This window comes from Bombus vosnesenskii, unplaced genomic scaffold (genome assembly GCF_011952255.1).
Source record: "Bombus vosnesenskii isolate JDL3184/JDL3185 unplaced genomic scaffold, Bvos_JDL3184-5_v1.1 scf7180000016262, whole genome shotgun sequence".
In the NCBI taxonomy this organism is placed as follows: domain Eukaryota; kingdom Metazoa; phylum Arthropoda; class Insecta; order Hymenoptera; family Apidae; genus Bombus; species Bombus vosnesenskii.
Window position 1 is genome coordinate 810,054 of NW_022884331.1, and position 21,316 is coordinate 831,369.

Sequence of the window (21,316 nt, forward strand, 5' to 3'; positions counted from 1 at the left end):
AAGAAAAAAGAAAAAAGAAAGAAAGAATCGTGACACAGAGAACATAGATCTTCTCGCGACCAGGACTCATCTTCTTCCCTTTCCACGTCGTCTCGTTCCTCTTCTGCAACGATGCCTTGCTCTTTTGAGCATTAGCATAAACCTTATGCCATAAACGGCCTCCGACGCTTACGTAACACCCACTGACTTTCTTTTCGAACTTCCATACGTACCTTCTTTCTTCTCTTTGATCCCTTGTTTCGTTTTTTTTTTTTAGAGAAATTAGAGAACGAAGGACGTCTTTGTTCTGCTTTTATAATGTTCCACGGGAAAGAATGAGTAACTTAGAGCAACAGCAAGGTCGATTTGACGTAATCCTATACGAGACGCCTCCCCGCGATCTTTATTTTTAATCCTTGTGGGTTTGAATATATTTGCAAGATTTATAAACGAGTATCGTCCGTGAAAACGAGATGTCATCGGTGGTTCCATCAAGCGATTTACGCCACGATTGCGAAACGCTACTGGAGGAAAGAATGAATCTGAAAAACCGCAAAAAATTCCCAACGGTAGTTATCTAATTCCGATCTGTCGTCAGAGAGCTAAAGTTTCGTAAAATATGTATTTTAATGTGGTATTGGATTTACTAGTAACGGCACTAATAACGTTACTAATAACTTTGATAAAGCGAAAATATTATATCGTTGCGTAATGTATGTCGCTTTTCGCTAAAATTTTTTTAAAATTATTTTAAAATCATAAAACGTTCGACGTTTATAATGTTTATAATTTAATAATCTGAATAATCTTTCGTTGTAATAATTGATAATTAAGCAATATTTTGAATCACGGGTTGGCGATTAATAATGAATATGTATAATATCTGATTAACCGCTAATTTTAAACGATTATGTCAATCGTGATTTCTGAAGAACAATATTAAGTAACGATGAATTATTACGTAATGATAAGAATTGTCAAGATATAACAAAATATCAACACGAGAAAATGTATGTGTATGATAAATATAATATTACTGCTTAATTTAAGCTACACCTAAAGCTAAACAGTGACTTTCCATTCTTCATTAAGAGATTGTTACGAAAAAATATCGCACGGAAGCGCTGCATAAAGTGAACGTTTTGAACGTAAGCATAATTTGTTCGCCGCAATTAACCCTACCGTGTCATGGTAACGTAAAAATTGCCGATAAAATCAGACATTATGCTTCTGATCGGTTATGTTTGTTAGAGAAGATCGAACGTGACTTTTACGGAATATCGGGATTCACCTTTCGGAGAGATGAATACTAGTTTGCGTGACCTCCGAATATTATAGCTCCGATCGACGATCAATTTGTGAAAAATGTAAACGACGGTGAATGCTGAAGATCCATGTGTTGTAACGACAGACTAAATCTAATTTGGGATGAATTATGCTGATACAACCACGCTCTTGATCGTTTTTACTAATACATGCTTTCATTAAGAAGAGGCTCGATCGATTATCTACACTAATATTATAATATTTCAATTTTGCATTTTCTGTAAATCCGTAAAAAGGAATGCGCAGTTAAATTATAAGAATAATCATATATTATTGTAACATACTAATAGTTTTGTTTTAATTTGTTTTAATTTGTTTTAATTTGTTTTAATTATTCGTTATTAAATGCAGTTTAATTGAATTTGTATGAGTGTACTGATCGAATCAGTGCATCTTTGTCAATGGATGAAGACAATGAATGAAGAATGCAGATGAAATGATACGAAAATACTTTTAACACTGAATTTGAAACACTGAGTGCATCGAAAAAGATTCCGCTTATAAAGATTAGAATAATTTACAATATTTTAATTTTCCCAGCGTGAAAAGATTTCTTTATAAATATTTCTACAGCATTGTACGTTGTTATATTAGTACCATAATCTACTATTTCACTTTTCCCTAAAAGAAACGAGAATAGTATCCTCGAAAATTGACTGCAACTAAATAAATTTCTCTGCTATAACAATTTACAGTATTTTAATTCTACCTGCATAAAAAGTTTCTCTCCCTTTGTAAACATTCTCAGAACATTGCATCTTATTGCGATAATACAGAAATGTATTTCTCAACGTTTTCTCAAAATAACCATCACTTGCATCTCCATAAATTCATATCCTCTTAAATAATCATCTTCTTTGTTCAGCTAGCCTGAAACGGTAATACCAAGCCCTATACACTTCTGGAAGGATTTTCTGACGCCGATCGCATCCATTGTTCCATCCAAGTTTGGTAAGACGAGGATCCGTACAGGATCCACGGTGAAACCACGTGCGATTTTCGCTGCTGGCTGCTCTTCCTCGAATTCTTGTCTGACATTCACCGCCTCTTCCTTTGTCGGTCATCGTTCTACCACCGCCAGTCGGCCAATGCCATTCGGTGATTTCGACATCTTCGCCGAAGAATTTTGGGAGTCGGTTACTTGGAAGGGGTAAAATTCATCTCGAAATCCGACTATATAACGGTCCTCTGGATCATGATTGAATCAGTATCGTAATCTAACTCATCTCAGGTTAACACCTGTGCATCGTCTTTGACAATCTAAAGAAGTTCAATCCAAACCAAAACAACCAATCATGAAACTGGTGCGTGTTTCCTTCGAGTATTAAGCGAAATTTCTTATCGGACGTCAAAAGTGTATCGTCGTGGTTTCATTCGTATTTCATCTTCTTTATTTCATATAAAATTACAATTTATAAAAATGAAAATAATAAAAATGGAAGCTTCGTTTGCTTCCATTAGTGGATTTTTATTCTTGAAATGGAAAATGATCATTCGTAAGAGATCGCCGATGATCTAGCGATTACGAGCGTGCAATTAACGCGCACAGGATCGTTATGTACCATTAACGATAGAGCGATACTGCATCCAGCAATTTACGTTTAGTATCGTTTTTCTCTTGCCTATTGTTAACATGCAAATATGTTTGTAGAATTATTTTAAGTAAATCACCGGTAACGGATCTCCTTGCATAACATGTGCGTTCTTGCCACCGGAAGACAGTGACGAATCACGCGGGATAATTAAACAGGCGCTTGAAATAAAACAACGAGATAACATAGTGTTTACAGACGAAAAGCCAGTAATACTTCGTTGCGATTCACGGTTTAATGATTGATTTTAAAACGATCCAAAAGACTTTTAAAATAATCCTCAGTTTTTGCCAGATCGGCTACTAAATATCTTCTTAAGTCTATTACTTCGATCCACGATTCGATAATTGACGTTAAAACAATTCAAAAGATTCTTTAGATGATTTTTACTCTACTTTTACCATGGCATATTCAATAATCAATTTCAAAACAATTCTAAAGGAATTCGAAAATAATTTGTATCATCTTTCTCTGTACTTTTATTATCGGGTTCTTCATCTACACGAATCTTTATGGATTCAACAGAACGTATTCGTTTACGTTTTAAGTGTATCGATATTCAATTTCATATCAAATGTTAGTTACTTTCTTCTTCGTTGCAGTTCGTCGCTTTCGCCCTCGTCGTTGTCGCCGTTTCCGCTGCTCCTCAAGTTCGTCAAGAAGACGTACTGGTCCTCAAGGAGACACCCTCTGACAATATTGGCCTGGGCAGTTACAACTATGGCTACGAACTTTCCAATGGACAAGCTCATCAGGAATCCGCCGAATTGGTTAACGTAGGAACCGAAAACGAATCTTTGGCTGTTCGTGGAAGCTTCAGCTGGGTAGACCCACAAACCAACGTGAAATACACCGTCAACTACGTGGCCGATGAGAATGGATTCCAACCACAGGGCGAACATATCCCTGCTTGAGCTGTACATACCCTTAGTTTTAAATAAATTTTTGATTTAAGTATTTCCTTGGTATATTTTCTTCCCTTTTTTCACAGTTTACCCTTTCTTGTTTCTTTTCTTGCTTAATTTTTAGATGACAGAATTTTGATTCACGTTTTAACATGACATATTTAACATTTATTGCCACATTGCGGATTTTCATGCATTTGTGGGAGATTTAAAATTTACAGAGTACATATAGTATGTAAAAATATAAAAAATGTCCATAGTAAAGTATTCGTTCTAATTTTTAATACGCAAAACGAATCTCTAAATTGTATTTCTTTAATTACAAATGTCCATAGAAATGCAAACTTACAAATCTACAGTCTATTAGTTTCTAGATTACACCGACGATCACAAGTATTAGAATTTCAAGTATGCGTGAACCAAATGTGACATTTAGTACATATCAAACATTTTTTACTACCTTTATCATAGATCTGTTGTTTCAGTTACTCTATATGTCTCATGATATTAGTATTTAATGGTAGAATATTAAATAAAATACACTTTGTTAGAGATTTCCAATAAATCTGTGATTAATAAGTGACTAACTTATGGCTGATATGGTTGTATTATGTATTCTAATCAAGTATTCGTCTTTTCATGCTTAAAAAAACATATTTTCTTTTATTCATTATGTACCAAAAAAGTTCCTCAAAGAGTTGTATGGCTTTGCCATTAGCTTTTCCATAGAGCCCCAATATTGTGTGTTTACTACTTCTTGAAGTATATGAGATTTGAACGCCAATTGTAGAATGTTTTAATTTGAAAATTACATCTTTTAAGAAAACTTCAAACTTTGCTTCAATATCTAGTCTAATTTGATTGATTTTGGGTTAAAAGATTAGATTTTGTTGAAATGGAAGAATTGTAGATATAAGAAGTTTTATAGGCAGAATTAGTAATTATATAATTTCTTTTTATTTCAATTATTTAACGTCGTATCAACCAATTGTATAAGTTATCAATGACTCAAGAACAATTTATTGTACAATTTGGTATGGGTTATGTATACAATTTATTCATATCAAGATTGTTGAATGTATCTTTTTAAAAGTATAATATTGTAATGATGTAACAGTAATGTAAATCATATACAGAGGTATGAGTTCTCTTTTATATAGGGTGTTTGTTTAAAAAAATTGTAATTTTTCTCTTTATTATATAATAATTTTATTGTGGGAACAATAGTATTATTAACAATAAATAGTTTCATTTTTCAATATATTCTTTTTTCATTTAATTTATACCATTATAGTATCGTGAAATACAATAAAGTTTCTCTAATAATTGTATTTAAACATATTTAAAAAGCGGAGGACATTAAATAATGTTGTAAACCAAACAATAAATTTATTGTTCCTTCGTTTTTTAAATATATTTCATCTGCTGTGTCCACACAACAAAGTAGTTCCAAATAAAAAATACAATTAAATAAGTAGAAAGCAGAGGTTCAAATAAAATATAAAATTAAACAAACTAAATCATTCGTTGGAAGAGGGAAAGGAGAATCGGCGATGGAAGGTATAGCTTTCAAAGCGATAATTTCACCTATTGACCATTACTACACGGGTTCGTAATGATGAGACACCATGAAACGATTGCGTATATTTGACAAGATGATGTCGTAACGATACGTGTTGTAAAAATAGAATAAATTATAGGATATTTAGAATCGATTTAGAAATCGATAAGCGTTGATTAGAAACCGATTATCCTGGATTGTATATGTTATCAAGGATTTTCTTAAAGTTGTGCACATAAAAAAAAGTACAAACTAAGTGAAATATAATTTTGGCACAATTAAAAACTATTTAGTATCTAAATACAAAAAATTTAATTTCGTTAAAATAGAAAGAATCAATAAATATGTAGAAACTCATATTGCCTTTCATTTTACATTTTATATCCAGAATCCTCCTATCCTTATAATTATAGCAACTTTTTGGACGTCTTCTTTATCTTTATGAATTATAGAAAATGTTATATTTTCTGATCGTACTTCCTAAATTATGTGAATTCATTAAAATACTTCAAACTTGTCTTGAAATGATATAAAATTGTTCGTTACACATTTTTTCTTATGGATAAAAAATTATTCCGTGGAATACGACAGAAAAATAAATTTTTAAATAAATAATATCTTAAAAAATATTTTCATTTTTCACATATTCATGTGACAATCTAAACTAGATATTAGGTTACCTATTTGATATAATTACATACTACGTGTTCCATTAGTTTATTGAGATTTATTACATATTACAATAAACTGAATAAATTATCGATATATTTAGATAGAATTTTACTACGTTTTCGGAAACATAAAATTATTTTGAGAACTGTCTTTTTTCTACAACTTCCTTTCATCACTTAGACTACATAGGTAATATATGTAGTTTAATTCAGTTGTAGTCATCAAGCATACAAATATATTCATTATTTCTATAATTAGCCGTAACTTATTTTAAATCAGTTTTCCAAGGGAAGGGAAGTCGCGATCTTCGATTTCGCCAAACCAACACACTTTTACAACGAAGGCCGAGCAACCATAAGGTGCCTTTAACAGGACTAGGAAAGGTGAAAGGTGAATTTATCGTGAAACCATGCAATTTTTGGCAGAAGGAGGGCCACTATAAAATTCGAGACGTTTCTCAGTATCGACATCAGTCTTTCAATCGGGACTAACCAAACATACACATCCATCTTCAAAATGAAAACCGTAGGTATCATAGTAAATGATACAGAGATCAATTACAAGTTCAAATAGATATAAATTATTGCAAAAACCTGATTATAAAATAATTAGAAGAACATAAAATACTCAATATTCTATGTATATTGATCTTTGTCTAATTTTAATTTACTATACGTATAGCTTTCTTTTTTACATATTCTAGATACAAATAAATTTGCAATTTTTATTATTTTCATTTTTTTAATCTGTCCTACTGTAATGTCGAGATAAATTTAAGGGTAAAAATATTACAAATTTCTTTTGTATAGATATATTTGATATAGTAACACGCTAACAAAAATAATTAATTATAAATGTGTACATCAAAAATAAATTGATTATAGGCAGTTTATCAATTGTAAATTTTTATTTCCTAACTTTGTTGGTGTATATGCTATTTAATTAATAAATATACTTTAATTTCTCTTAGATCATTGCTTTTGCCGCCTTTGTCGCTATTGCTGTAGCAGTTCCTCTACAAGAACATCAGGAAACAGTCGTCGTGAAAGAAACTCCTTCTGATAATATCGGTCTTGGCAGTTATAACTACGGTTACCAACTTTCCGACGGACAAGCTAAACAGGAATCTGCAGAATTAGTCAATGGTGGATCTGATGGACAATTCCTGACAATTCGCGGCAGCTACTCCTTTGTCGATCCAAATACCAATGTTGCATACACTGTGAACTACGTTGCCGACGAGGATGGTTTCCATCCACAGGGAGAACATCTTCCCCATGTTTAAATGATACAAATATTTGACATATGACATTCACCAATTGCCACACTCCAAGTACCATCTACGAATTAAGACGAAAACCACGATTACATTAGATTGATTTTGTTGTTGTTGAAATCTATATTGTACATATTTTATGTGTATCTCACCATAAAAACAATTGTACAAATGTACCATAGTACATTTCTGTTTTGTAACATACTTATGTTAATGTTTAACATATAATATAATTATTAAACAAGCTACTTGTTTTTATATACACTCTTTTATTCATAAGTATTATATTTCCATCCTGTCTTACACATGCATGTATTTCATACATAGTGCCTATACATATATATGTGTATGTACTGATGTCAGGCCACAAAAGAGATATGAAACAAACGTGACCATTTTCGATAATGTTCTCATTAGTTACTATATATTCCTCTAAATTAAATGACGAATGAATTAAATACAATATGTATATCGTTCTCTTAAGAACCATTAAGCACAGACGTGATATTTGGGGTGCATTAACTATTAACTGATGGTGATGTGAAACTCAATGCATTTTCACGCATCTCCCTCCGCTTACATTCCTTTTTACGCATCTTTTTCCATTTATGCGTGTTTTCATACGTCCCTTCCAGTTTCTGCCTGTTTCCACATCTTTTCACTAGCTTGCTCCCGTCTCCACCAACTTCCTCCTGTCATCGTACAGTGTCGCCCTCTTCGTCTAACACAAGACATACATCTTTCCTTGTCGCACACTGTCGCCCTTTTTGTGCAATACAGCATATTGTAATATCGTAAGGTAGTTCGAATTAGAAATCGGTTGAAAATAGAAAAACCGTGTACGTCGTCTTTCTGTAGTTCGTTTACATTTTTTACATTTAAGAGTGCCTATGTGACTAAAGGCACGTAGTTGATAGTTCTTACATAGGTATGAGGAAAACAATAGACAACGTTAGAAGGACGATTTCGGTATCCAAGGCGGGACGACCGAAAGATCAGAGTGTGCGAGTCGAAAAGTGTGCGTGTTGCGAGTTAGAGCTAATTGAGTTGTCGAAGAGTAGAGTCGTTAGATGTAATCGAGTCGTCGAAGAGTAGAGTCGTGTGAATTGATAGAGTTGTTAGAGAGAGAGAGTGTGTGTGTGTTAGATTCGTTGTGACGAGAGTGGTCAAATAACTGTAAAGTTATTTACACAATATTAATTTAATTTCCACGATATTACAATATGTATCCGTTTTTGTCGTACACTAATGCGTAAGGGAAATAACTACAACTTGAAGCATGATAGGTGGCAAAACATGACTTGCTCGTAGTTAAGGAATGCAATATTGTACGATAAGCACAAACATATGCTCTCGTATTAGACAGAGGAGCGACAGTGTACGATAAGGTCAGAAGTACAAGCGGTTCTAGATAGAGAGAACAATAGTATGTGACAAGGACAGAATATGAATGGTTCTAAACACAAAAAGCACAGAAATACTGTGCGACTAAAACAGATGATACGAATGGTGCTAGACAGAGAGAATGAATAAAGGTCCGCAAATTCTCCTCAATAGAGCAAAGCATTAATTGGTACAAGTAATACTTAATAAATATATTTCAGCAATTTCTACAGGAAGACCTGAAGAAGAGGAACGTTGATAGCGAGACCAAATGGATGGTTGTGAACAGGCGAAGAAGGATTAGGAGTACAATAGATAAGGCAAATGTTGAGGTGTATGACAGCAAAGGAGATAGGGAAGAGAGGAGAGAAAAACAAACTAGCAAAAGAAGTGAAGCAATCCTGGTTAAGGTTGGTCAGGATGCGAACTGGTTCGAAGCTTATAAAGAAATAGCGGGTGCCAAAGATGCCCTGAAGGAATCAACTGGTGTAAGGAAGACCAGGGCAGGGCACATTTTAATAGAAATCAATAACAAGGTGTCGGCGGATGAGATCGCGGAAAAGTTAAAGGAAGGAGTTGGAGATCCTATCTTTAGCGAATAGAGAGACGCTAGAGATAAGAAATATAGATCCCATCGTTACTAAGGAATAATTAACTGAGGACATAGCCACCGAGCTGAATATAAGAGACGTAAGGTGGATTACAATTAAAACATTGAGAATGGCACCTTGAGGAACCCAGGTGGTGGTTGTTCCAGGAAATAGCGTTTCCCGGGAGAGAACCAGCGTTAGGATTAGGACGGGATTGACGATGGCGATAAGTAGAGTCATTTCAAACATCTTAAGATGTTATAGATGCCACATGCTGGGGCATAACGCAGCGAGATGTATGGCGATAAGTCCAGGGAGGGAGCTATGTCGGAGGTGCGGGGAGAGGGATCACACCATAAATGAGTGTAAAAATGAATCAAGGTGTGTAATAAATGCGAGAGAAAATAGAGCCAACCTTAGACACATAACGGGATCATTGGCATGCCCGGCGGTGAAGGAGAGGATAAGAGGCGTAATTAGACCCACAAGACCCACAAGATAAAAATATTAATAATAAACCTTAATAGGTGCAGATTGGCGCAAGATTTGATGTATCAATATGCCTGCGAAGCTAAAGTGGATATGGCTTAAAAGCCATAAATAAATTACAGAGCCATACCAACAGCAGGCATATTGATACAATGATGACAAAGGAGATGCATCGTTGTGGGTGACATTGTTCAGAGGCAGCACCCGGACGAGAGTACCTTAATGATTAGGAACAGACTTGTTGGAATTAGAATCGATGACGTGTACTGCATTGGGGAGGGGGGGGGGGAGTTACTGTTCCCCCAATATTAGACTAGTAGTATTTATAAATACTCCAGCGATATGGAGACCATGATCCGGATAATCAAGAAGAGCCATCCCACAATGATGATCGCCAGCGATTTTAATTCTAATGTTATCGCGTGGGGGTTATAGAACTGATGGAAGGGGCACGAGCCTTATGGATATGCTAACTAAGAAGGGTATCGTACTACTCAGCATGAGAGGTGGACACAGGTTCTGTAGGAAGGGTAGGAGGAGTTTTATTGACGTAATAAGTACGGACAAAGGACTGACTAGTAAATACGCCGGGGGTAGAATTCCGAAGGTGTGGACTACTTCGGACCATAGCTATGCTCTGCACGATATTGCGATCGACATACGATTTGCCAATTCAACGTAACAAAAGAGAGCCATTTTTAAAAAAGTTAATTACTGGGGATGGAAGTTGGGTTCTCTACGACAACACTGCGCGCAAGTGATCTTGGTCGAGTTGAGATAAGTGTCCTCCAACGGTAGCAAGACCTGGACTTCATCCCAAGAAGGTGCTGCTTTCAATTTGTGAGACTGAAAGGGTATCCTCTACTATGAATTACTTCCGGAAGGGCAAACGATCAGCAGTGAAAAATATTGCACCCAACTCGAAAAACTTAAGGAAGCCATTATCACAAAACGTTTTGAAGTGGTGAACAGACGTGGCGTCGTGTTCCAGCACAATAACGCGAGGCCACATGTTTCTTTAGCGGTGCGAACGAAACTTCTAGATTTTGATTAGGATATTTTACCACATCCTGCATACTCTCCAGACCTTGCACCATCAAACTATTATTTATTCCTCTCCCTAAAGAATTTTCTTCGCTATAAAAAATTGAAATCAGTAAACGAAGTGAAAAACGGCCTCGAAGAATATTTTAAAAGTAAGCCAAGAGAATTTTGGAAACATGGCATTATGATGCTCCCGGAGAGATGGCAAAAGATGGTAGAAGAGAAAGGATCATACATTATTTAAGAAAGGTATGCAGAAGGAAATATATTTATACTTACCTCCTATTAAAAAAACGAAAAGAACTTTCCGAACAACCTAATATAAGACAAGTAAAATTAATATTATCTGTTGCAGGATTACTTTTGCTGCAACATCAGGAAATTGCAACAGGAGGCATAGTGGTTTTTCGACCATTCGCGGAGAGACGCGATCGCGAGAAAGCACGTCAGCGGGAGTCGTAAATTCCCGTTACGATTAGATAATCAACGCCACGAAATGACCGATCCCCTGATTTCTGTTATGATAATAGGGGTGGTTCAATTGAGCTTACGCTGAATTAACAGGTATAAATTAATGTTTATTCCAACAACTTTGTAAAGAAGATAATTACACTGAGACGTATGTACAAGTTAAATAAATGATTGATTTAAGGATAGAAACCCGATAATGACATGTTGTAATTAGTTCTAAATAATTGTTACTAACTTTGTCTGATTATATTCCTTGTTTTGAAATTATGTTTAAGGCTTACAAATGTATTTATGTTGTAACAAATAGCATAAATTATTAGTTCCTAAAATATTGCATGAAACGCTACTATTAATTTATATTAGTTTTAAAGAAATTCTTAAACAATAGTTATATTATAAAAATAAATTTGAATTATTCAAGTTAGAATTAAGTTTTATTTGTTACTATATCTATGTTCTGCGAAACACAGATAATTAAGTACGTTAATTACTATAAAATTAGTTTTATTTGTAAAGATTATTGTATAATTTTTTAAATTCAATTAATAATTCGAATATTTTATAATTTATCCTTAACTCTGTCTACTTCTCACCCTCCATCCTTATCATTTTCACAAGTTGAAGTGAGACTTCAAAAATTCAACATAAATTAAATAATAAAATTAAATAAATAAACAAACGAAAAATGTAAATGAACAAACCAATGTATGTAAATTTTTATGATTTCTGGAATATGATATTGAAGTGGAGGACGTGTTACGTCTGGTGACTCTACCTAGACCAAGCCACACACCGCGGGCAAGATGGCAGTCAGATGTCAACATATCCTTACTGCTGTTATTAAATAGATTTTGAGGTTCGATATTTAATTGATTCATACAGATTAGTTTTGTATACTCTGTATTTCACCAACATATACAGCCATTACAACACACCGGACACTCTCCGATAATTAACACGTGGCGGACAGGGAAACAAAAGAGCGTCGTTAGTAGTCGTACCAACTCTACATGTAGGAACTAGTGATCATACCAACCAAACATTTTTCTCAACAACTGCGTACCCTCGATATTCTTAAAGACCCTCCATAAATCTTAGGAATTTCATAGTTAAGGTTCTTCAGACCAAACAAGCATCTTTTATTTCGAATATTCCTTAAGTTTATTGTCTATTACGGGTTGACACGGAAAAGTTGGTTTTTCTCACGTATGATGCTTCCCACTAGCAACTTTTTCTTAGGGGCAGTTAGCACCCTTATTCACCCACCAATCTAGAAAATTATCCAATTAACAGCGAAGTCTATTTCCCTCATTCTCCTAACGAAAACTTGTCCTTAACAAATCAGCTCATTTCGTGTACTTAGACCCACCCATCACAAGTTTTCCTCCGCAGCATCATCTTCACAGAAAGTCAGTCGTTATACATTTTTTGACCCGTCACCATCTAAGCTTACATCGCGTACTCTACACTGTAGCTTTATCTACCAATCGAAACCTAATTATACTCTATCAATTTATATCTCTCTACTCAACTAGTTGTTTGAATAAACTGTAATTTATACTTGTTAATTCAGTATATACTCAATTGAACCACCCCTATTACCCTAACAGAAATAAAGGCATCGATCAGTTCGTGGTGTCGATTATCTAATCGTAACGGAAATTTACGACTCTCGTTGACGTGCTATCTCGCGAGCGCGTCTCTCCGCGAACGGTCGAAACAGGACGTGTAGGGTGTTATTAAAGTACTCGGTGTTTACCTTCAATAGCGTCTATTCGGTGACTAGCGCACGTCGTTTTAGATCAGGCTCTATAATTCCCAGAGGGTAGTGATCTGTAACTGCGAGTGCGTACAACTCGTAAAAAGCTTTCCGTAACTGATTTTGTTGTTATTAAAACTAACGTAACAAAAAAGGGAACTAATGGAGGCCCATCTCAATGGAGATTCATAGCTGATGAACGGATTGTCACAGCGAGCAGGTGTCCTCATTGCTGCATCATCCAAAATTGCGAGCGGTGGTTTTCTCTGCAACTCAAATTCGCACACACCAAATCTGTAATTTTGGCTTATCTCTACTTGCTCAATGCTAAAAAGAAATGAATAGAATATTTAATCATTAATAAGCACTTATATTCAAAACCTTATATTATATTAACCTATATATCATATTAACGAAGCAGCAGTAGATACAAAAGTTTTCAATAACTGTGCCGGTAAAACAGCAGGACGTCGGTGGATGGATATCACAAGTGTTATGTATATTCTATACCTCGTCGGTGATGTCACGTCTATCCTGCCCTTAATCAATGGTGTCTCGTCTATTCCGTACCTCATCGGTGGTATTAAGTTTGTTTCTATGTTATCTACAGTTACACCTTTTTCCTTTTTGCCACAGCAGATTTGAGCACCATCTGTAGATAAGATTTACAAACAATATTGCACACGTCGCATAATCGCAATATTTGACACGTCTTGTAAGTTTCGCGTGTGGCAATGTGGATACTTTTTACGTGTTGTTTTTATGAGATTTATTAACTGTAGCAAACCGTTTAACTGGGTGCAAATCAAACACGTGATGATGTTCTCTATTAACAATCACACATTATCGAATGATATTACATTATAGTAAATGTTTAAATTAATGTACCATCGAGGTTAGAAATACCGAATTAGTTATGCGATGTAACTGATTTGAAACATCGACCAAACATGCCGAAATTCCGAATGCTTCCACGTACTTCGCGAATCGTGGCATTATGCTCCGCCGCGAATTTCATAAACGCGGCAGATCGAGTTATAATGCCTATAGCAATCGTTCCCATGACCGATGAATTTAAATGGGACTTGTATTGGCAAGGCTGGGTACTTTCTGCCTTTGCCTTTGGTTATTTTACTAGTCAGGTATATTCGAATATTTAATATTATAAATCTTTTATGATTTATTCATTTTTAGTTTAAGGTACTATTCACTGTATTTATTTCATTGTATTTATTTTATTAACTTTTACATTAGATTATTGGTGCAAATACAGCAAGTCGTTTTGGATGTAAAATGGTATTAATGTTGGCTGTTTTACTGTGGTCTGTTAGCACAGTTATAACTCCACTCTTGGCTCAATCAATTCCATTGCTCATTATTTGTCGAGTTCTTTTGGGACTTGGAGAAGGCCTGGGTAAGATTTTAATAAACAGATATATAAATAGTTTCGTAAAGTATAGTGTTTTATTTATTACTGTCTATTGCTGCTAGGTCTGCCAGTTATTTTTCACCTATTTGCACACAATGTTCCTGTAGAAGAACGATCTAGAGCATTTGGATATCTTGTGGCAGCTGGCTCTGTTGGACAAGTTGTTGCATCTGTTGTAAGTTTGAATTTTATATAATGGAATTCTATTTATTTGGAAATATTTATTGACCATTGCTTTATTCAAAATACTTACAGCTGTGTCCTCATCTGTCATGGCAAACAGGATTTTATTTATTTGGAACAATTGGCATCATATGGACGCTTCTGTGGTTAATGTTATACGATGAAACTAATTCCCAGGATGAAATTCCATTATTTGTACCTAAGGTAGTCGATTCATTTAAATTGTTGTCTTGTATGAATATAATATTTAAGGATGAATTAATATTTCATAATTTGAAGGTAACACAAAATAGAAATCTGCGTTGGACTGAATTCATTTCTCATTGGCCTTTATGGGCATTGTATATAGCACATTTTGCAATGAATTGGAGTAATTACATAATAATGCAATGGTTGCCAACTTATCTGGCTAGAAATCTTTCCGCCAATAAAGAAAGTATTAGTTTCACAGCATTTCCATATATTGTGAATTCTCTTGTTGGTATTGGTATGTATTATTTAACACCTAATAAAAGAATTTGCTAAAAATTGATAATTAAATATCTTTACAGTTGCTGGACATAGTGCTGACAATCTAATACAGAAGAGATGGCCAGTCCTATCTGTAAGAAGATTAATGACAAACATAGGTTTGATTGGACCAGGTGCATTTTTATTAGCATTCTGTGCTGTAGACAATTTACTTGCTGCAGTAATGTTAGTATCAAAATTAAATTAGTACGTATACGATAATTTTTATTCTAATTATACAGTATAATTAGATTTTGTTTTATTATAGTTTCGTGTCAATATCTATGGGACTCTGTGCGTGTAATTCTGCAGGACATCTTAGTAATCACGCGGATATAGCACCAAATCACGCGGGAATCACGTTTGCGGTTTCTAACACTATAGTACGTAGCTATTTTTATTATAATGATATGATTTATTATATTAATATGATAAATATTTTGCAAATAGATTAGTAATTTAAATGAATATTTTTAGGCAACGATACCGGGTATTTTGTGTGGTCCGTTAACAGCTGAACTAGTGACCGCGTCACATGGTCGTTGGTTGCCTGTTTTCATGTTAGCAGCAGCAATTAATTTTACAGGGGCCATCATATACCAAAGTCATAGTTCAGCGCTTCCAGTATTGTGATATGTGCTGAGTAAAATGAAGTTTACAAGTATTTATTATCGGAGTCAACGAAGAAACATGATTGATAAGAACTTATACAAGCATACCTTCCTGGGTCATGATCGCTGGATACGATTTTTAATGAAAATTTTAAACATTTATATGATACCAGTATGGCATGTTTATACGTACATCGTACATTGGTTAGTTGAAGACATATCAAAATACTGGGCATGTATGCTATAAGAGAATTTCATATATTCCTTGCGTTCAGTTTGCAGTTTACGTCAACGTAATGCAGGTCATTCATTAGAACAGTGCCATAATTTTATGCACGCAATGGAATTGGTTGAATGACTCTCTTACCAATTTGTAAAATACATTAGCCTAACTAATTATTGTTTTCAATTTGTATATGTTTTAATAATAGCTAACAAAAATACCTTGTGATACGTTTTAACACATACATAAGAATTCTCATTTTTAAATATAGAAGATAAATGTATATTCTGTAAAACATAAGACTGTATATAAAAGAAAAACAAAGAAATTAATTTTCACATATTTCAATTTATACATATTTGAAGCACTTTCAACATAGAAAGATATTATAATTAAGCAATGTACTACATTTAATGAAAAAAAATATGTTTTCTATATGGTTTAAAATATCTTTCAAATATTACTTCCTACATCTTTCCTTTTATACTATTTAATTTTGTTATATAATCCTATTTAATCACAAATATGAATTCAGTTTTATGGAATGTATTCTAGTTTCACTAATATTGCTAATATCTAAAGTTCTACATAGGTTTCAATGTTCTATCCTTTTTTAGATATTCAGACTGAAGAACACGCATCAAAGCATTTTGAGGATAATTATTACTCAATGCGTGCAAACCCATTTCTATAAAAACATTGTCTCGATGTATAGCTTTAATATTCGTTTGAATGGAAGTATCATAATTTAACACGTTATTATGTTCTGTTAAATGATTATCTCGCTTTAATGACGAAATTTTTGTAGTTCCTTCTTCTTTTACTTTTTCACTTCCAATCTCTTGATCCATAATTGTTTGTACAGAACTTTGCATTTGTCTACTTCCCATTCTTTCCACACTCTGTAATGGAGAATCTTCTTCAGAGTTATTAGCAATATCAAATATATCAACAGAATTTATATCCAGCTTTTTCAGTATATCTGATACATCTTCTGGATGGATTTCTAATTCTTTAATTTTTGGTCCCTCTTTATTAACAAACATTTTTTCTGCTTCACTAATATAATTGCTCAAATATTGTTCAGTATCAGAATTAATCTTTTTTAAATTTTTCCGATTATTTGCACTTGTATTTCGTTTAATAAGATTCGATGGCAAGTTGTTACTTAATTTTGTACTGTTTTTAACATTTTGAGATTGCATATTGGAAAGAAGCGATCTCTTTTCCACTTCTTTATTGGGTATATCTTTTGATGAAACTACGCCTGATAAACTACCTTTTAACGTGTTTGATAGATCATTCAACGTTCCGTCAACTATTTTTTTATTCTCTTTAGGGAACAACATGTTTTTAACTTTCGCCGCCTTTTCTCCGAAAGATAAATCTGGAGGATCTAAGGCTTTCATTGCGCCTCGGTGCAAATATTGGTTTGATTTTGGATCCAAATAGGATTTTTGCATTTTATCTATCTCCTTTGTCATTTTTTCTAGTGTATCATACAATTTTCTCGTTCGGTCACTTGCAAAATTTTTACTTTGCGTCCATTCGCTATTCGAACGTAATGCTTGCCAATCTGATTTTACTTTTTCAACTTCTTGATCAATTTTGCTGACAAGCTTTCCTAGAAAATCAGAATTTTAACATTATTATAATTTGACAGTTTTGATTCTGGCAAAAATCAAAAACTTCATTGAAGTGTACGTATGATATAAATAAATAAAAAGAAGTTGGAAATGATCTTTTATTTCTAAATTAGAATCACTTTTTAAAATGGATCTAATTTAAAAAGATGCTAAAAGTATACAGAATCTTTAATTTTTTGAAATATTTTATATATTAATTTCAATGCAAGCGTTTGTTAATTAAAAATAATTTGCATAAAAATCTTACGTCTATCATTACGAGCTTTAGCCAATCGTAGCTCGTCGCCTATTTCCTGCTTTTTTATCCTAGGCAAATTTGCAATTTTCCCATAATTAGTTATATTTTCATGTCTTGCTGAATTTCTTCGCAGGGTATCGCTACGTGAGCGCAATTTTGGTAATTCTGCCGTGGTATGTGGCCGAACATTAGTGGAATTTTGCGTGTTATTTGTATGTCTGAAAAGCGAATCTGGAAACACAATAAGAAAATATATATACCTTTATATGAAAAGAGAGAAAGAAAGAAATTCATATCATTTGTCAGGTTTGGTCAAATTTTATTTAAAATAAAATAGCTTCCTGTTCTTTTGCAAAGTTATATACAGGGTGGTTGGTAACTGGTGGCACAAGCGGAAAGGGGATGATTCTACGCGAAAAAAGAAGTCGAAAATATGGAATAACAATTTTTCGTTTGAGGCTTTGTTTTCGAGAAAATCGACTTTGAGTTTTCGCTCGGTACGCGTGCACTTTATCACGTCTCGTTATTTTTCCATCGAGGCAACGATCTACAGTGAGATCCGTTATAACGTACCGCACGCGTACCGAACGGAAATTCAAAGTCGATTTTCTCGAAAACAAAACCTCAAACGAAAAATTTTTATTCTATATTTTCTATTCTATATATTCTATATTTTCTATTATTCTATATTTTATTATCTTATCAGCTGCAAAACACGTGTTCGTTGTAGCAACACTGAAGACCAGAGTTTTCTTATACCAGAGTATAAGGACAACTTGATGAACATAATGCGTCAACAACTAGTAAATACTCGGCGGGTTCGCTAGCTACGCTCGTAAAGGGCGTATGGGGTAGTAAGATGTCGCGAGTTCGAGACCACTCTTGGGCAAGCCAAGGTGGAAAACCAAATATCATCTTAGAAGTATATACACGGGCAAGTGAGCCCCCCCCCCTTGCCTACTATGTTGTTGTGCTTTCTTTGAGTGTTTGGGAAGTACCCCCGGAGAACGGTTTCACTTGTTGCTGAACTACACCTAGGCCCGTCCGTGGGGTTTTAGCCGATAAAAATCCGCCGGATTTCCCCACGTAAAAAAAGGGGTTCTTTTTTTTTTTAATTTTTCCATCGAGACAATGATCTACAGTGAGATCCGTTATAACGAGACGTAATAAAGTGCACGCGTACCGAGCGAAAATTCAAAGTCGATTTTCTCGAAAACAAAGCCTCAAACGAAAAATTTTTATTCTATATTTTCGACTTCTTTTTTCGCGTAGAATCACCCCCTTTCCGCTTGTACCACCACTTACCAACCACCCTGTATGTATACGTATATATGTATACTATACCTCCTTCTCCAACATTCAACAGATTTCGAATTCCTTTCGCTGTCGTTGAATTATTGGAAGTGGATGTTGGATTTCCAAATGGATTGAACTCATATATAAAATTATGCGTTGCTGTAATTCTTTTTGGAGTCCTTCTTGTCTTCTTTGACACGGTTTCTACGGACTATGAATATTTTCCGATATGTTAATGATTTTGAATAAACAATTCATATTAAAGCAATAGATGTAAATATTTATTCTATATACATAAATATGATAAAGTTAGCAAACTGAGAATTAAAAAGTAAACATTTTTTTTGAGAACAATTACGTACAGTAACAAACAAGAATATTGACACAGACTTTCTTTATATTTACACAGATTTTTTTATTAAATTCTGTGTATATCGCTGTAATTTACGTTTCTCTATGCGATGTTTTTATAAAACACGATTATCGAGATTAAAGTTCAAATAAATGTAAAGTTCAACTGTAAAATCTATGTAAGAATTAATTCTAACACTTCAAGAGAAAGTAAAATAAATACGTGATATTAGGCTTGATAATAAGATAATGATTGCAGCATCGAAACAAATTTTGCTCCCCTATATGTGTTTTCTTTCTGAAGATTTTACACAACTGTACTTCTTATATTTTACAAAATAATTTGGATAAAAAAATCCTTCTACAAGGTCACATAGAATTTTATAAAATATGCTGATGCGTGATAATACTTATATTAATATTTATTCATTATTGTATATTGGATACTAATTTCAATATAACATATCTAACTTTCTTTAACCTCCATCCAGCTATTTTTTCTTCGACCGTAGCATCGATATTCGTTCGCGTCTTTTCACACTTAGATTTGCTCTGACGAAGAATCGCTTCCGTAGAAACTTGTTTTTCACGAATGCACGACGCAGATTTCGGCGATTCTTTCTTGTTAATTTTGACTAGACGCGGCCTGTAAAATTTCAGAAATCAGTGTTTTCGAAAAACCTACCACCGTTTCATGCAACACCTCATTTTTTCAAAACTCCAATTTCCATTGTTCTCGTACTAACATCACAGACCTTTTTTTCGCTTAATGCATTCGCTTGATCGGCATTACAAAGAAAAGCTTAATTAGTCTTACCATGAAAGAATGTCTCCTCTAATCTTTATAATATTTCATTTAGAAAACTAAATATTACTTGTTGTAAATGTTCACGCGAGTGTATTCCTCGATGATTATCTCCGGTTTCACGAAGTGTTGAAAATTAAATACGACCTTTCCTCCTTTCTTGTGAAAGATCGGCCCTGTACGAACGCGTTTCCTCTTCGTCGAACTCCAAATCGATCTACACCAGCTCTTGCAGTCGCTGAAATACGTTAATTTACTTGTAACAGTTATCTTCAATTTCTTATATTTATCTGTCTAATAAAATGGCATTTTATTCAGATAAATATTCCATCATACGTTTGGCAAATTTTTTTACTAAAAACAATAATTTAAATGGTCAATATACAGGGTGGTTGGTAACTGGTGGTAGAAGCGGAAAGGGGGTGATTCTACGCGAAAAAAGAAGTCGGAAATATAGAATACAAATTTTTCGTTTGAGGCTTTGTTTTCGAGAAAATCGACTTTGAATTTCCGCTCGGTACGCGTGCACTTTATCGCATCTCGTTATAACGAATCTCACTGTAGATCGTTGTCTCGATTGACGTTAATTTTGTAATTTTTAAAATTTGTCAATTTTTCAATTTTTATTCTATATTTTCGACTTCTATTTCTTTTCCTCTAACAAAAGGTTAGATAAATTTTATGCCTTTAATACGATCTTTTTCTCAATGGAATCAAAGCGCTTTATGACAAGAAAGGAAAGCTCTTTATCTAATATTTTATACTTGTACTTTGTATACTTGGCTTTATCGGCTTTCTGCGGAATCTCTCTGTATTCTATACGTTGCTCTGTTTCTTTAACGAATACGGACAATCCATTGATCCGCTTGGTTTCACGATCATGATCCCCTTCGGCTTCAGGATACAATTGCAAAAATGTTGGGGCGCAGTGCAATCTGGAGCAACTTGGAAATCCTTCGAAAATCCTCGCCAGCTCC

The 21,316-nt window shown here is 34.0% G+C and overlaps 4 protein-coding genes across 6 annotated transcripts; 3 read left to right on the top strand and 1 right to left on the bottom strand.

Moving 5' to 3' along the window:
- The first annotated feature begins 2,468 nt into the window (after window positions 1-2,468).
- On the top strand, window positions 2,469-3,852 carry LOC117241994 (flexible cuticle protein 12-like). Its single transcript, XM_033508318.1, has 2 exons — window positions 2,469-2,609; window positions 3,500-3,852. The coding sequence occupies exons 1-2, from the start codon at window positions 2,601-2,603 to the stop codon at window positions 3,809-3,811; spliced, it is 321 nt and encodes a 106-aa protein (XP_033364209.1). The 5' UTR covers window positions 2,469-2,600; the 3' UTR covers window positions 3,812-3,852.
- Window positions 3,853-6,330: 2,478 nt separating this feature from the next.
- LOC117241991 (flexible cuticle protein 12-like) lies at window positions 6,331-7,504 on the top strand. Of its 2 annotated transcripts, none has more exons than XR_004495157.1 (2): window positions 6,331-6,425; window positions 7,006-7,117. XR_004495157.1 is itself a non-coding variant. In XM_033508314.1 (2 exons), exons 1-2 carry the CDS (start codon window positions 6,552-6,554, stop codon window positions 7,318-7,320), a joined length of 324 nt encoding a protein of 107 aa, XP_033364205.1. In that variant the 5' UTR covers window positions 6,458-6,551; the 3' UTR covers window positions 7,321-7,504. The 2 variants fall into 2 exon arrangements, 1 of the variants encoding a protein (XP_033364205.1); XM_033508314.1 differs by lacking the exon at window positions 6,331-6,425 and adding an exon at window positions 6,458-6,560 and having other exon boundaries at window positions 7,006-7,504.
- A 6,214-nt stretch (window positions 7,505-13,718) lies between these two features.
- Window positions 13,719-16,245, top strand: LOC117241978 (sodium-dependent phosphate transport protein 1, chloroplastic-like). 2 transcript variants are annotated; one of them, XM_033508296.1, is made up of 8 exons: window positions 13,722-14,189; window positions 14,302-14,461; window positions 14,539-14,651; window positions 14,732-14,863; window positions 14,939-15,146; window positions 15,211-15,355; window positions 15,438-15,552; window positions 15,647-16,245. In XM_033508296.1, the coding sequence occupies exons 1-8, from the start codon at window positions 13,998-14,000 to the stop codon at window positions 15,800-15,802; spliced, it is 1,221 nt and encodes a 406-aa protein (XP_033364187.1). In that variant the 5' UTR covers window positions 13,722-13,997; the 3' UTR covers window positions 15,803-16,245. The 2 variants fall into 2 exon arrangements, with proteins under 2 accessions (XP_033364186.1, XP_033364187.1); XM_033508295.1 differs by having other exon boundaries at window positions 13,719-14,189; window positions 14,732-15,146.
- Window positions 16,246-16,396: 151 nt separating this feature from the next.
- Window positions 16,397-19,720, bottom strand: LOC117241979. The gene is made up of 3 exons (XM_033508297.1): window positions 19,232-19,720; window positions 17,897-18,118; window positions 16,397-17,627 (listed from the first exon to the last, which is right to left on the bottom strand). The coding sequence occupies exon 3, from the start codon at window positions 17,485-17,487 to the stop codon at window positions 16,588-16,590; it is 900 nt and encodes a 299-aa protein (XP_033364188.1). The 5' UTR covers window positions 17,488-17,627; window positions 17,897-18,118; window positions 19,232-19,720; the 3' UTR covers window positions 16,397-16,587.
- Between the last annotated feature and the right edge of the window lie 1,596 nt (window positions 19,721-21,316).